This window comes from Pecten maximus, chromosome 3 (genome assembly GCF_902652985.1).
Source record: "Pecten maximus chromosome 3, xPecMax1.1, whole genome shotgun sequence".
In the NCBI taxonomy this organism is placed as follows: Eukaryota; Metazoa; Mollusca; class Bivalvia; order Pectinida; family Pectinidae; genus Pecten; species Pecten maximus.
Window position 1 is genome coordinate 901,286 of NC_047017.1, and position 17,157 is coordinate 918,442.

The following is a 17,157-nucleotide window of genomic DNA, read 5'->3' on the forward strand; positions in this document are numbered from 1 at the left end:
ACTGAATCCTGGTTAACACCTGATATAATAGTAGGGACTGAATCCTGGTTAACACCTGATATAATAGTAGGGACTGAATCCTGGTTAACACCCGATATAATAGTAGGGACTGAATCCTGGTTAACACCTGATATAATAGTATGGACTGAATCCTGGTTAACACCTGATATAATAGTAGGGACTGAATCCTGGTTAACACCTGATATAATAGTAGGGACTGAATCCTGGTTAACACCCGATATAATAGTGGGGACTGAATCCTGGTTAACACCTGATATAATAGTAGGGACTGAATCCTGGTTAACACCCGATATAATAGTGGGGACTGAATCCAGGTTAACACCCGATATAATAGTAGGGACTTAATCCTGGTTAACACCCGATATAATAGTGGGGATTGAATCCTGGTTAACACACGATATAATAGTAGGGACAGAATCCTGGTTAACACCCGATATAATAGTGGGGACTGAATCCTGGTTAACACGCGATATAATGGTAGGGACTGAATCCTGGTTAACACCCGATATAATAGTGAGGACTAAATCCTGGTTTACACCCGATATAATAGTAGGGACTGAATCCTGGTTAACACCTGATATAATAGTGGTGACTGAATCCTGGTTAACACCTGATATAATAGTAGGGACTGAATCCTGGTTAACATCCGATATAATAGTGAGGACTGAATCCTGGTTAACACCTGATATAATAGTAGGGACTGAATCCTGGTTAACACCTGATATAATAGTAGGGACTGAATCCTGGTTAACACCTGATATAATGGTAGGGACTGAATCCTGGTTAACACCTGATATAATAGTAGGGACTGAATCCTGGTTAACACTCGATATAATCGTAGGGACTGAATCCTGATTTACACCTGATAAAATAGTAGGGACTGAATCCTGGTTAACACCCGATATAATAGTGGGGACTGAATCCTGGTTTACACCTGATATAATAGTAGGGACTGAATCCTGGTTAACACCCGATATAATAGTAGGGACTGAATCCTGGTTAACACCTGATATAATAGTGAGGACTGAATCCTGGTTAACACCCGATATAATGGTAGGGACTGAATCCTGGTTAACACCCGATATAATAGTGGGGACTGAATCCTAGTTAACACGCGATATAATAGTAGGGACTGAATCCTGGTTAACACTCGATATAATCGTAGGGACTGAATCCTGATTTACACCTGATAAAATAGTAGGGACTGAATCCTGGTTAACACCCGATATAATAGTGGGGACTGAATCCTGGTTTACACCTGATATAATAGTAGGGACTGAATCCTGGTGAACACCTGATATAATAGTGGGGACTGAATCCTGGTTAACACCCGATATAATAGTAGGGACTGAATCCTGGTTAACACCTGATATAATAGTAGGGACTGAATCCTGGTTAACACCTGATATAATAGTAGGAACTGAATCCTGGTTAACACCGATATAATGGTGGGGACTGAATCCTGGTTAACACCTGATATAATAGTGGGGACTGAAACCTGGTTAACACCCGATATAATAGCGGGGACTGAATCCTGGTTAACACCTGATATAATAGTAGGGACTGAATCCTGGTTAACACCCGATATAATAGTAGGGACTGAATCCTGGTTAACACCCGATATAATAGTGGGGACTGAATCCTGGTTAACACCCGATATAATAGTGAGGACTGAATCCTGGTTAACACCCGATATAATAGTGAGGACTGAATCCTGGTTAACACCTGATATAATAGTAGGGACTGAATCCTGGTTAACACCTGATATAATAGTGGGGACTGAATCCTGGTTAACACCCGATATAATAGTGGGGACTGAATCATGGTTAACACCCGATATAATAGTAGGGACTGAATCCTGGTTAACACCCGATATAATAGTGGAGACTGAATCCTGGTTAACACCCGATATAATAGTAGGGACTGAATCCTGGTTAACACCTGATATAATAGTGAGGACTGAATCCTGGTTAACACCTGATATAATAGTGAGGACTGAATCCTGGTTAACACCCGATATAATAGTAGGGACTGAATCCTGGTTAACACCCGATATAATAGTAAGGACTGAATCCTGGTTAACACCTGATATAATAGTAGGGACTGAATCCTGGTTAACACCTGATATAATAGTAGGGACTGAATCCTGGTTAACACCCTGATATAATAGTAGGGACTGAATCCTGGTTAACACCCGATATAATAGTAGGGACTGAATCCTGGTTAACACCTGATATAATAGTAGGAACTGAATCATGGTTATCACATGATATAAGAAAATGAAGTAAATGACAAATGCCCATTGACTGTTTTCCCGTAGAATACCGTATTAAATATCATATAATATATCGATATTTTAAATTATGTTTGTGAAATATGTAATATTCCACGTGAAATGATTCAAAATCCTCTGTATATTTTAAATGAGTGACATTCTCTGCAGTAGTTGCCGTAATTTTAAAATTGATAATAAAATTCTATCAAAACTTGTCTTATATTAGAAAAATTTCACAATGAAAAACTCTTACTTTGTCCAGATTTTGTCCTCGTGTGTAAAATCAGGGACATTTAAGCATTGAACGGCTTTTTAAAGCCGTTCAATGCTTATATTTATCATCTGCGATTTTTTATTTGTCGTGCGATTTTTTTTTGAAATTTTCAAATTCAAATTTCAGTTGGCAGTTCATAAGCTGGTGAACTCGCAACTGAATTGGTAGGGTTATATAGTGGCAGTGCCATACAATGGTAAATATAAATGTATGAACGTTCCTTGGAAGACGAAGCCGCTTTGTATAGCTAGTCCAATATGCACTAACTTCAGATATAACTTCCTGGATGTTGATAACATCACAAATATCCGCTAAAATGAAATTAAATGTAAAACATAAAATAGGAATAATCAATACTACCTCGCGATCGGGTGCACCGTCCGACGGCGATAATTGTCAGGATTAGAGTACTGGGCATGGGCCGAGATTATAATAACGGTACTGGGGAGGGGTGAACTGTAGTCTACCTGAGGAGACAAACAAGAGTTACCTCCTCCTACATACTTACCTGGGAACGAATTAAAATTTAATATATACCCGTATTTTACTTTGAACTTTTGAAACAAAATTAACATGTAAATGTTTAGAATACTCTGGGACGACTTTTTAATGAAATATTGAAGATGAAAGATCAAAGGTCCATTAAGCCCCAATTGTCCGTCAGGTTTGGTTAGTCTGTACGGATGTAGGTTGATACAGTGTACTAACACTACACTTTCATCTACATTTGTAAATACTCCGTGGAATGAAAACTACAGCAATTGTATTCCATCATCGAAGGCAGGTACCATTGCAGTTTGGATACTTTCTGCTGATAGTTTTTATTTCATCGGAGATGTATCGGGATGAGAGATAGAGCCACTATTTAGCTTTTTACATGATATGTATATACTGTCCATGTGTACTTTTTATTATAATCTTTTAAGTTTCAAGTCGTGTCTTTTTCGACTAGCTGATTAACAATTAACGTGAACATTCCTGTTGATATGAAATATAATGTATGCGTTACTTGGACGGAACGAAACCGGCCAGAGACAGGCTCCCTGGTGCTGATATATTGTAATGTGTATTGTGTACATTATGATAGATTAATTGTCCTCGTCACTTGCCTTTCATTGATTTAAATTTGCTACATTTGTATTTACTACTCAATACAATAGTTGTTTCGGGTTTTTGATACTAAAATGAAAAGATGTGTTTTGTGTTGATATACATGTTTATATTAACCGATGCTTAGTTTTGGCAATAGTGACAGTAATTAAGCATTTGAAATTGATCAAATTACCTCTACATGTAATTGAATTCATAATATAATATAATTATGTTTTATATTACAATAGTACGTGGATCACTCCTTTTTACATGTATTCGTATGATGTATTGATGTTACTCACATGCTGTTATTTTCACCTATAGGCCGAAAGGCCTACGGAATAAATAAATGAAATGAATGATATCCCAGGCCAAGGCCAATAACAAACTGTCCACCATGAAAGCCAAGAGGTCCCCCCTTGAAGGACCGTAAATCATACAACAACGAATACATACACAATGACAAGTCACAGAGTGAACTACGAACGGAACGCGTTCGGAAGTCCGTTATAAAACAGTCATCCGTGGGTGTGAAAACGCGTAAGATGGCTTAGATACGTAACTCGCTTCAGTTGTAGTAATCGTAGTACTACAGTCACTCCAGCGTGACGATCGGGCACGCGCCTTTCTCTAGAGTCATTCATTGAATTAAAGAGCCAATGGATCACACAGAAAGTAAAATAGCCGGAATCAACGCACCAATCGGTAAAATGATGGGCGGAGTTATAACCTAAGACGAGAGGCACGTGGAAGCGGTTTCTCGAATGATACACGCTGAGACATAGAAACAAAGGAAGCTTACGACTTACTGGAATGTTAACGGAAGGTCAAATTATGGAAATGATAATTCCAAATCCGGAGAGGATGTCGTTAAATTTACCAAAAACAGATATGATATCAATTACCGATACTTTCCTCATAAAGGACATAGACAAAGTTATGGACAATTACACTTTCTATGGCTGTAACAGAACTAATCTTCACTGGAAGGCAAAAAGGGGTTACGGTGGTAGTGGATTCGTACTTAGAAACATTGTCTGGAGATTCAGAGGAGAGCGTGTACTGGATCAGGTTATCTCAATTTGACCACCAGAAATGTCCACACGGAATGTCGAAGAAGATTTCCACATTGTAATAGTCTACGGCTTGGTGATGAATCTTATTATTAAATTGAATGTACAACATTGTCTACTAATAGAATTTTATATATAGAAAAATAGTATTGATCATGACCAAATATCATTAAGTTTAATGAACTGATGAATACAACTAATATTAAAACACTAATGCTAATTTGGTATTCCTTTCCTCCTCTGCCCGACCCCCTCCTATGTTTCCCAACGTGCTTTTGACCACATCTATTATCATAATCATGACACCTCCTCGAGCATGCGCTTACCTACTTGTCCTACCTGCATCACATACTGTCTATAGATTTCTCTATTAATCGTGTTCGAATTGGTGTCTTCATCAACTTTGTATACAGTCCATTATTTTCGCCTTTTACGTGACCGTGCCCGACATGCTAAATATTTCATTACTCTTATTTTTGTTATATGTTTTTTACGCTTTATTAACATGAAATTATTAGGTTTTATTTTGTCCTTTATAACGACAGCAGGTACGCTAACGAAAATGTATCATTATCTTTATGTTCTGCTCTGAACTGATATAGAGCTGAATCCTATGGTTGCCGGTTAGGGCCACCTCGCAATCTCGCGCCTCGCCTTGCGCCTCGCTTCGCGATCTCGCGTCCTAGCCTCGCACTCCGGGTGCAATCCAAGTTTACCTGGAGTCATACAAACTGTATATCAGACTCCAATTCTACCTGGGTCCATATGTATCACATGTACCTGTAACCAAGTACATAATGTTTATTTAAGCATTGAACGGCTTTCAGTTGGCATTCATATTGACTATGAATTCCAACTGAAAGCAGTTCAATTCTTATATTTACCATCTGCGATCTTTTATTTGTCATGCGATTTTTGTTTTGAAATTTTCAAATTCAAATTTCCTGCGCTTACCAGTAGCAGAGATCACTTCCTGTTGGCAGTTCATAGGCTGGTGAACTCGCAACTGAATTGGTAGGGTTATATAGTGGCAGTGCCATATAATGGTAAATATAGACAGATGTATAATCATTTAATTTAGACTCATAAAACATGTAACAATAAGCTATTTGTTACTGTTTTATCTTTGTATATATCATCTTATTGTTTTGTTGGTTCATTTTTAGTTGGTTAGCTAACAATGCATCTAATATAATTGACTTTTTTATGGGGGTTAATGATTTTTTTATTAGAAAACCCTATATAAAATAACTGAATAGATCTGGCACTTCAAGTATTAAGTATTATTCATTGAAAAATGTATGATAGCATTAATATGATTTGAAGAGTTTTAACAAGCCAAGCGTACCCTTAATGAAGTTCACTGGGCGAAGTTTCGTCGACTCCTTAACAAATGTTTTAACACCATAAAACACGCCAAATTAACATATTTCTCTAGATTACATAGTGAGCTCCGTAAATCTAACACATTCAGTGTTAAACAATGGTGGAAAACAATGGTGGAAAACAATGGTGGAAAACTATAAAACAAGTATTGCCTAACTCTGGTCAATTTTGTATATCACCATTGCTTTATACTGATAGCGTTGTCTCGCATGACTTTGGGAAAGCTTGCTTATTCAATGATTTCTTTTTTTGCCCAGTCTACAGTTGATGACTTAAATGCACATCTCGCTAACATTAATGACGAATGTGACAATTCCTTATCGAGCATTAACATCACAGCTAATGATGTCAGAGATACTATTATTACCATGGATTGTTCTAAGGCCACTGGTCCTGACCTGGTAAATCCTCGTCTTTTAATAGAATCGGTAAATATCGTTTGTGTCCCCTTAAGTAAGCTCTTTATAGACCCGGCAATACTTCTTAACAAGCCAATTAGTACTGGGATATTCACATCCATATGGAAATCTGCTAACGTTACAAAAAAAAAAAAAAAATCTAACTACATACCTATATCAATGCTTTCGGTAATTGGAAAATTAATATAATTAGTACGTATGGTCTTTTGTGATATAAGTAAAGCTTTTGATCGTGTTTGGTATAAAGATCTTCTTTGCAATTGTCCAGTTTTGGAACTCGAAATTCATTGTTAGTTTGGTTTGAAAATCATCTTTCCAATCGTACATAGAGAGTTGTCCTCAATGGTGTTCGACAAGGCTCGATTCTTGGTCCTCTTTTATTCTTGATATACACAAATGACATTGTTAAAGATATACAGGCAAAAAATGAAATTATTCGCTGATGACACCTCTCTTTATGTCACTTCTCAATAATGACCTGAATAAAATTCATAACTGGTTGCAAAGATGGTTAGTGAATTTTAATCCTTCTAAAACAGTAACCCTACTAATAACCCTCCCTTAATTATGAACAATGTCAATATCTTTGAAGTTACTTCTTATAAACATTTAAGTATCTTTCTGTCTGAAAATGGTCAATGGAACGAGCACATCAACTATTTAATATCACAGATTTCGCCGAAAAATAAATACATGTATTTTAAGAAAATTTTAATTTCCTCGTGACTGCTATAGTCTACAAAATATCTACTTTACTCTCTTTCGGCCAATATTTGACTACGATGATATCAATCACAGTTATTGGAAAATCTTCAATTAGAAGCAGCACACATTATCACTAGTGATACTAGACTAACCAGTAGAGTTAAACTATATACCTAAACAGGCTGGCTTCCTCTCGAGGAAAGACGAAAGCAGCACAAACTTATTCTATTCCACAACATGGTTCACAGTCTTGCTCCTCAATATCTTCTCAATATTCTTCTTCAGCGGAATAGAAATTACCACGACCATGATACTCGCACGGGTAGTAATCTCCGTCCTCCATGTGTCACACGAGTCTATATAATAAATCTTTTGCCACCTGCCATCAGTATCTGGAACTCCTTGCCAAATTTGATTAAATATGACCATTTAATTTATAAACTTAAAATATGTCTACGCAAGCCCACTCAAAAAATCCGATATTTTACTTTGATGGCACCAGACTGGGGCAAATCACCATGCTAGGTTAGGAATGGAATGTAGCTCCTAAAGTTTTATATATTCCAGACCTTATGGATAGTCCTCAATGCTCATGCATGCAAGCAAATGAAACAAACAAACATAATCTATTACATTGTTGTCTATTTCCGCAACAAAATCAACACTACCCGCTTTCAATAGATTTACTCTTGTTCGACGAGCTTTCAAATGATGAAAATGCTTTATTTTTTTTCAATTGTACAAAATTTCATTATCCTCCCCAAAAGATTTGAATAAGCACTTGTCATCGAACAAATCATCCTCTACTTTAATCTATCTCTTCTATTCTGATTGGCACTGCCAACTCACCCCCCCCCCCCCCCCCCCCCCCCCCCCCCACCTCCCTCCCATCCAAATCCGAAACCCTTACACCCATACCACTCTTTTTCACTCATATTTCATTAAAAAGACTAATTATGTTTACTAGTAAGCTACTGTAACAACTGTGTATATGGATTTCACTATTCAAGCCACTGTCCAAATTAAGTTAGACAATGTCAGGATATGGATTTATATAAGTTTCTACAACTTGTCTCCAGATCCTGTTTAAAGTGAAAGATTACATTAATTCATCAAAAGCTAGTCCCTTTATGTAACTTTCGTACGACCAATCATGGATTTATTGTCGATGGCACCAGATCGAGTATAATTATGAAAATGTCCATATTACAATAGTCTACAGCTTGGTGATGAATCTCATTATTTACTTGAATGTCATAATTCTGCTAAAAGAATTTTATACATAGACAATATAATTGGTCAAGACCAATGAAAGAAAATGTCCAAATTAATAGTCCACAGCTTGGTGATGAATTTCATTCCATTTACTTGAGTTGTCTTCTAATAATATTTTACATATAGACAATATAATTGATCAAAACCAAATATTAAATTTCATGAACTGACGAATACAACTGATATCAAAACACCAATGAAAATGTGTACATGTACTTTTATACGAATAATTAACATTATCTGTCCTCCGTGATACAAATGTAAATGTAATATTCTGAGAAAATAAAATGAATTTGAATTCGTACGTAACTCTCTACACTTTCAGTGGATGAGAATAAAATCGTATTCATTGTCATAGTCATTATATGAGAAGGGATTAGTAACTATACTGGGGAGGGGTGAACTGTACTTAGTCTACCTGGGGAGACAAACAAGAGTTACCTCCTCCTACATACTTACCATACGGAAATGTACCCAGACTTTACTTTGAACTTTTGAAACTAAATTGATATGTAAATATTTAGAATACTCTGGGCCAACTTTTTAATGAAATATTGAACATGAAAAGTTTGCAGTGATGTACATGTAAATAATATGTGTACACCTGGGAAAATCGATTTTCTTTGGTATAAAGTTCAGTGTAGTCGGTTTTTCTAACTTGTGAATGCCCTTTTCTATGCAAACACAGGTGCGAATACGTACCACCGTGTAATCAAAGGTTCCATTAGCCCTAATTGGCCTTCAGGTTTGGTTACTCTGTACGGATGTAGGTTGATACGGTGTACTAACACTACACTTTCATCTACATCTATAAATACTCCGTTGAATGAAAACTACTGCTGGAACAACTTTGGTAGGATTGGCATAATCTTTGCTGAGAGCTGTATGTAATAAAATGTCAAAAGAATGGGGATAATCAACACCACATCGGGTGATGAGGTGATAAACACTGTACAACTATTCTAGGAGGGTAATGGTGATTTTGATGGTGGTGGTAATGATGATGCTGCTGCTGCTGATGATGATTTATTAAATGGTAAAATATCAATTAAGAAAGCAACTTGAAATGGTAAAGCTCCTTGAAAGGATATTTAATGTTGTTTTAGATACTAGTTCAGAGAAGTGGAGAATCTATAAAATTAAGGGGAACCCAGAAGGTCCCCATAACTACAGAGCGATCACCCTTATAAGTTGTGTAGGGATTTTTTTTTTTACATCCATTATAAATACTTTTTCTAGTAGTCAGTTGAATCATTTTGAAAGACAAAATTATACTGTCCATTATAATAAGTCACACAGGTTTCCGAATGAACCATCTTACAGTCGACAATATCTCCATATTTTATTGGGGTAAACTGTACATTTATTGATTTTCGTAAAGAATTTGATACCATTCGGAGAGCTGGGCTATGGTACAAAGATATCCGATTTTACCCGTATCTATATTCGGGTACGGCAAGGGGAAAGTCTCTCGCCTATTTCATTTATTATTTTTTATGTTATGATTTAGATTTTTTTTTAATCTCTGAAAAGTGTTCCTTAGCAAAATATCACCGAGGAAATTTCAAATGAACTGCACCTTCTTATTGCAATGTTTGTGCTGCTATACGCAGTTGAATAAAAAAAAACAAAAAAAAAAACAACATTATCTGTCCATCTTGATACAAATGTAATATTTTTAGAAAATAAAATGAATTTGAATTCGTATGTAATTTCTACACTTTTAGTTTATGATAATAAAATCATTGTCATTGCCATTGTCATTGTATGAGAAGGGATTAGTAACTATACTGGGGAGGGGTGAACTGTACTTAGTCTACCTGAGGAGACAAGGCAAGAGTTACCTCCTCCTATATACTTACCTGAGAACGAATTAAAATTTAATATATACCCGTACTTTACTTTGAACTTTTGAAACAAAATTAATATGTAAATATTTAAAATACTCTTGGCCAACTGTTTAATGAAATATTGAAGATGAAAAGTTTGCAGTTATGTACATGTAAATAATATGTGTAGAAAATGTGTACACCTGGGAAAATCGATTTTCTTTGGTATAAAGTACAGTGTAGTAGGTTTTTGTAATTCGCGAATGCTCTTTTCTATTCAAACACAGGTGCGAATACGTAAAATTTTATGAAACTTAAAAAATAAAAAAAAATACGTACCATGGTGTAATCAAAGGTCCATTAAGCCCTAATTGTCCGTCAGGTTTGGTTACTCTGTACGGATGTAGGTTGATACAGTGTACTAACACTACACTTTCATCTACATCTCTAAATACTCCGTGGAATGAAAACTACTGCTGCAACAATTGTATTTCATCACGGACGTACAACTTTGGTAGGATTGGCATAATCTTTGCTGAGAGCTGTACGTAATAAAATGTGAAAAGAATGGGGATAATCAACACTACATCGGGTGATGAGGTGATAAACACTGTACAACTATTCTAGGAGGGTAATGATGATATGATGATTTATTAAATGGTAAAATAACAATTAAGAAAGCAATTTGACAACTTGAAATGGTAAAGCTCCATGAAAGGATATTTAATGTTGTTTTAGATATTAGTCCAGAGAAGTGGAGAATCAGTTAATCAAACTAATCTATAAAATTAAAGGGAATCCAGAAGATCCCCAAATGTAAGTTAGACAATCTGTCTTTTACTGAAAACCATACTTTATTTCAACAAATTTTAACCATACTTTATTTCAACAAATTTTATTATACAAGATCTTATAGTACAAAGGGATTTGACAACAGGCTTAGCCTATATCAGTCTTCTCCCACATACATATGTAAATGACATTTTGATAATATAATATTGATAGCATTTTTCTAGACAACTTGAACAATAGAGCTATATAATTAGGGTTATTTATAACATTTGAACATACACTCATACACTCATACACACATCATTGTAATAGTTTAAGTAGTTTTTCATAGTTTAATGGAATAATTTCTAGTTGAAAAGTATCAAAAGTTCAGGAAATATTTTTATTTATATACGTAAACATTATATATATATATATAAAAAATAGATAATTATACAAAATTTTGTAGAGCAAAAGCGCTTCACCTACCTGACATTGAGAAAGATGAGTATTTTATTGAACAATGAAAATGATATACATACATATTAATGAAATATTATATAATTAATTGATTCAATGAGAATTAAAACCTTCTCGAATTAGTTATAAATCTTTCTACATTACTTAAAACAAATTTGTTAAGATCAAGAACCATACTTGGGTCAGCATGAAATATATTTCATTGCATCTGTGATAGTTTTATTGTAATTGTATTGAACGTCCATTTAAATTATGAAATAACTGTGATATTGCTGTTTTTAGTAAGATTAACAATTGTGTCTTAAGTAACAGTGACAATTATTTTATGTATATTTATTTGCTGGGATACTATGTTGTCTTTTACTAACATAGGACCCTCTGTGGAAGATTAGCGTTGTTAAACATGTTTTATATCCTCAGTAAATAAAGTTTGTTATTATCAATCGATTGATCGATCAATCAAATATTTTTATTGAAGTGTCACACATCATATACATAGTAAAATAATAGTTCTTGTAAAAACAACACAATCTCCATACAACACTTAAATCTGACGTCCATTCCACATTGGTATTATGAGACACTATGTGCTAAAACAATTTCAATAATATATAACACTTAATTACTATTTATATAGAATTTGTCTATAAATTTTCACGGTATAAGATGACATTCTTCAATTGATTCTTCCATTTCTTTCTTTTTTGTTTTGTTGTTGTTATGTTTTTGTTTTGTTTCATAATGTGTAAAGGAAATGAGTTTAAAATGTAAAACCGATAAAACAATCTAAAACATAAATCCGGATTATTTATCCGGAAACGATTTTTTTGTTATTTCTTTTTTAAATGGCCGCCTCCATGAGTTGACATTGATGAGGTTGTGTAACACAACATGGATTGGTTCAAACAGTCATCAATTGCACGAAGATACAACAAATTCGCCAGCAGATATAGGATATTTATTGATGGATTACCATTTCTGGTAATTATAGATAGTATACTGTTATCTTCTAACTACTTGTACAGCTGGGTAACACAGGCTAGCGGTTCGTTACAACACAGGGGCCGCCGTGGTTACAGTTTCATTTGATTAATTTCTGTAACGAGCTGCTGTATATAACCTCAGTACGAATATTCATACCCGGCTTTTAGCTAACAACTCGACGACGCCTGTTATCACAGGACTTTTTTTATGGTATACAGCTCAGAGCTGCTTTAGCCATACAGGTAGCCCGAATTTTCTCTGGCCCTGACACCATGATATGTCTGGTGTAGGGGCCCTACACCAGACATGGTGTCAGGGCCAGAGGAAACTCGGGCTACCATACAGGTTGTTTTTCGTGCCAGGCTATCAGACAAACGTCAAAATTAGATCAACTGGGATCAAATATTTAAATGAACCATTAATTTTTATATGCATATCTAAGACCACTCTACTTTCCTACACTTGTTGCAGATTACCAATCATTTTAACCAATAAGTTAAGTAACTAGAATGTGTAATGACATTTCAGATGACCTTGCTCGTTGGAGGCCTAATGCTAACAAGGTTTACGAAGAAACGCTATGTTCGAGACAGTTTGGTTTGTATTAATATATAAACAATGTGAACAAACTTATAGACCTACATGTAGTATCTGATATCATTAGGTATTGACTGGTCTATTCACCATGTACACTTTTAATATATGAACAAACATATACAGCGTATGTAGCAAAACTGTAACATGTCTTATAATTATACGATAAACAAAATCTGACATTTGTGTCCTGTCAAGCTCATTAATTATAAGTCTTCTATTGTTGAACACATTTTATCAAATTTGCATTACATAGTAAACACCGCAGAATAGGTATCTTTATCAAACAAATGATTATTAGCCATTATAATCACTTGACAAGTAAAAGTTCAGGTACAAAATGTATTTGGTTCACATTGGACAGCAATTAATATGTTTTTCCCTCACTTCATTACTGTTTTGTGAGTATAATGATAAGAACATGTCATTTAACATACGGATCCTTTGGTGACACTGTACATGTATTCATGTAAAAATCTATGAAAATCAAAACTACATTATTGAAATCTGAGACACAATTACTTTATAAGACTTATTTGGAAATTCTGTTTCAGCGTGTACCCACCAAAGAGGAGATGTTGGAAGCAGGTGTTGACATAGATACAGATCTAGCATCAGCAAAGTTGGAGGAAGAGTTAAAGGTGCAGTAGAAATTGTGGATAGAAATGATTTAAGTAGTATTATTGTTATCCCCTCACGATGAGTCTTCGAGGGAATATAGCGATAGGTTTATACTTCGTACGAAACTCAAAAGCCCTCTAGCGACATCAACAAATAATCTAATTGTCCAAGGGCATCCAGTAGACCCTTGAGTGAATGTTTTTGATTCCCCAAAATGAGATCCGACTCTTACGATTGAGGGACATGTTTATTTGAGGTTTGGTTTGGTTTGGTTTATTTTGTTTAACGTCCTATTAACAGCTAAGGTCATTTAAGGACGGCCTCCCGTGCGTGCGACATGCATGCGTGTGGTAAGTGCGTATGTGTGTTTTGGGAGGCTGCGGTATGTTTGTGTTAAGTCTCCTTGTGATAGGCCGGAACTTTTGCCGATTTATAGTGCTACCTCACTGAAGCATACTGCCGAAGACACCCAGCAGCACACCCCACCCGGTCACATTATACTGACAACGGGCGAACCAGTCGTCCCACTCCTAATATGCTGAGCGCTAAGCAGGAGTAGCAACTACCATTTTTAATGACTCTGGTATGTCTCGGCCAAGGGACAGAACCTAAAGCCTTCCTCACAGGGGCGAACGCTCAACTAAAGGCCAAAAGTGAGGCATTGTCAAGGGAGACATTAGGAAGAAGAAAGTTGTTCAGAAAGAAGAGGAAAAGATAAGATCCTAAATTTAGTCGCCTCTTACGATCATGCAATGGGGGGCAGCAGGTACAATTCTTACGCCCTACCTGCAGGGCAGTTTATTTGAGGTGAACAAGGTAATTAAGTTCACCATATCATCATATTATAACAACGTATAACACATACCAGTACGCTGTTATATGTATAACTTAGCAGTATTAAATTTACTATCAATGTAGCACTCAAGTTAACCTCTGGTAGAGTATTAAATCCACTATCAATATAATACTCAAGTTTACCTCTGCTAGAGAGTCAGACAAATTGCTGGCTTTTTCTGTCATGTCAGCACTTAGTAATTCAGTGCTTTCTTCTTTTTTAACAGAAAATAAAGGAATCACTTGATACTGAGAACTGGAAAAATGTGCCACTTGATAAAAAATGACAGTTTAACAGCACCTGAGAAATGATGCATTTCTGACTGGATGATGCTGAAAAGACATCACCGAGACCTGAGTGTTTGATTAATTTATTGGAGTGGAACTAACGTAATTACCTTCAGCTTCATCTTAATATTGAAATGCTACCCTTTCATGTTTACTGGGGACACATGTCAATTTTATAGTGAAGCAACTTTCAGAGCAAGTGTTGATGATATGTATTTTTATATTATTAATGATGTCTGATTAATGTTTACTGAAACTGTCATGTTTGTGTGTTATTTTACGACAGCTGGTTGATTTCTGGTTACAGAATGATCACCAATTAGTTTCTGATGGAGAAGTTATTGTACTTGCTTTGTGTCAAAACAGTTTGCCCAACTTTTTAAATTTCAGTATCAAACTATGAGAAAATCATTTGTCCCTCAGACAAAAATCTCAGCGATAAGTATTACTTGTCAATGTATTTTTCGCTTGTCTCGATTTGTCAGTATAAAAAGTTTTAAGCAAACTCAATGAAATTTCACTATTTTTTCCAAATATAACCGAAAACCCTCCATTTGCTAATATGGAACCACCCTGTATACATTATAGACTTGTGTAAATATTGATGCATTTCAAAAGAAATATCAAATTTCAGAAAATCACGAAATCTTAAAACTCCTCTAAATATGTCATTCTTAAATAAAAACAAATCACCTTTTCTGAAAATTGACAAGAAAATAAATCAGATTTATTATAGAAATAATACCAATTTAGACATAAACTAATTTGTAAATAATTTGGGGAAGCAATAAAGATTTTATATCTATTTCTCAAAATATAAGGTTTTTAACACAAAAAAACAAAAACCCGGCAAAAATTAGAATCCATGTAATTTGTAGGTTGTGTTAAGATATCCATACGAACTGCAACTTTATACTAGATTTGGTTGCAATAGCATTTTACTTTTTCAGAAATAAGCTATGTCGCCGCCGTCAGAAAGTTAACACCACAAAGTCTCACTGAATTCTTAGGCCAGACAAAAGCCAAATTCTGTACAAATCCACACTTTTACCAGGGTGAGGTATCCTTTCCCTTATCCTGTACAAATCCACACTTTTACCAGGGTGAGGTATCCTTTCCCTTATCCTGTACAAATCCACACTTTTACCAGGGTGAGGTATCCTTTCCCTTATCCTGTACAGATTAATACACTTTTACCAGGGTGAGGTATCCTTTCCCTTATCCTGTACAAATCCACACTTTTACCAGGGTGAGGTATCCTTTCCCTTATCCTGTACAGATTAATACACATTTACCAGGGTGAGGTATCCTTTCCCTTATCCTGTACAGATTAATACACATTTACCAGGGTGAGGTATCCTTTCCCTTATCCTGTACAGATTAATACACTTTTACCAGGGTGAGGTATCCTTTCCCTTATCCTGTACAAATCCACACTTTTACCAGGGTGAGGTATCCTTTCCCTTATCCTGTACAGATTAATACACATTTACCAGGGTGAGGTATCCTTTCACCCTCCGTGATGTGGTTATACAGGACTAGTCCTGACGTGGTTTATATGTATATAGGCCAACTCAAAGAGCAGTTTTCATGTCTTTCACATATATAACAGTGAAAATGTTTAAGAGAATGTTTGAGAATGAATCTCAAGCCTCAGAGGTCGGTCTAAAATTGACAAATCTAAATCCTCATTCAACAATTGAAGATTTATAACCTGGTGGCTTGTGATTCGTTCATCTCGTGTATAAATGGATAAAAAACCTATTTGATAGTGATGTGTGAATGTAAGATGTTTGTGATTTATAATAATGATAATTCATTCTGAAGATGAAATAAATTATTACAACATCATAATCATACTGTTTTTATATTTAAGGTATAGACATTTGTTATAGATTCCCAACAGAGTGCCAGCAAATGAATTTAAATCCAATTAAAACACAGATCATCAATAAACTACCCTCCTTATCTCTTATCCTAGACAGGTATATCTGCACTTTTACCGGTGTGAGATTTCCATTTCTCTTATCCTAGACAGGTGTATCTGGACTTTTACTGATCTAATGTGTTTTAGTTGGATAATTGGTATATTTGATTACTTTTTGCAGAGCAAAACACAAAAAATATCTTTTGGGAATAAACAAAATTTATTGCATAGTTTTAAAAATAGTACACCAGGGTCCATAGCACCATCACTCCATCAAATGTTTAATAAACATCTGTGTATAAACAGTTC

At 35.3% G+C, this 17,157-nt stretch overlaps 1 protein-coding gene across 5 annotated transcripts; it reads left to right on the forward strand.

The window, feature by feature from the left end:
• Nucleotides 1-12,439: 12,439 nt before the first annotated feature.
• On the forward strand, nt 12,440-16,775 carry LOC117322898 (cytochrome c oxidase assembly protein COX16, mitochondrial-like). 5 transcript variants are annotated; one of them, XR_004531613.1, is made up of 5 exons: nt 12,440-12,581; nt 13,113-13,181; nt 13,733-13,819; nt 14,861-16,325; nt 16,424-16,775. XR_004531613.1 is itself a non-coding variant. In XM_033877844.1 (4 exons), exons 1-4 carry the CDS (start codon nt 12,492-12,494, stop codon nt 14,918-14,920), a joined length of 306 nt encoding a protein of 101 aa, XP_033733735.1. In that variant the 5' UTR covers nt 12,440-12,491; the 3' UTR covers nt 14,921-16,775. The 5 variants fall into 5 exon arrangements, 1 of the variants encoding a protein (XP_033733735.1); XR_004531615.1 differs by having other exon boundaries at nt 14,861-16,275; XR_004531616.1 differs by having other exon boundaries at nt 14,861-16,225.
• Nucleotides 16,776-17,157: the final 382 nt, after the last annotated feature.

Excerpts from the sequence above, each read along its gene's own strand:
- LOC117322898 (XM_033877844.1), top strand. The coding sequence starts at position 12,492 with ATGGATTGGTTCAAACAGTCATCAATTGCACGAAGATACAACAAATTC. Across the intron at positions 13,182-13,732 it reads GCTATGTTCGAGACAGTTTG|CGTGTACCCACCAAAGAGGA; the intron begins GTTTGTATTAAT and ends ATTCTGTTTCAG. Across the intron at positions 13,820-14,860 it reads AGTTGGAGGAAGAGTTAAAG|AAAATAAAGGAATCACTTGA; the intron begins GTGCAGTAGAAA and ends CTTTTTTAACAG.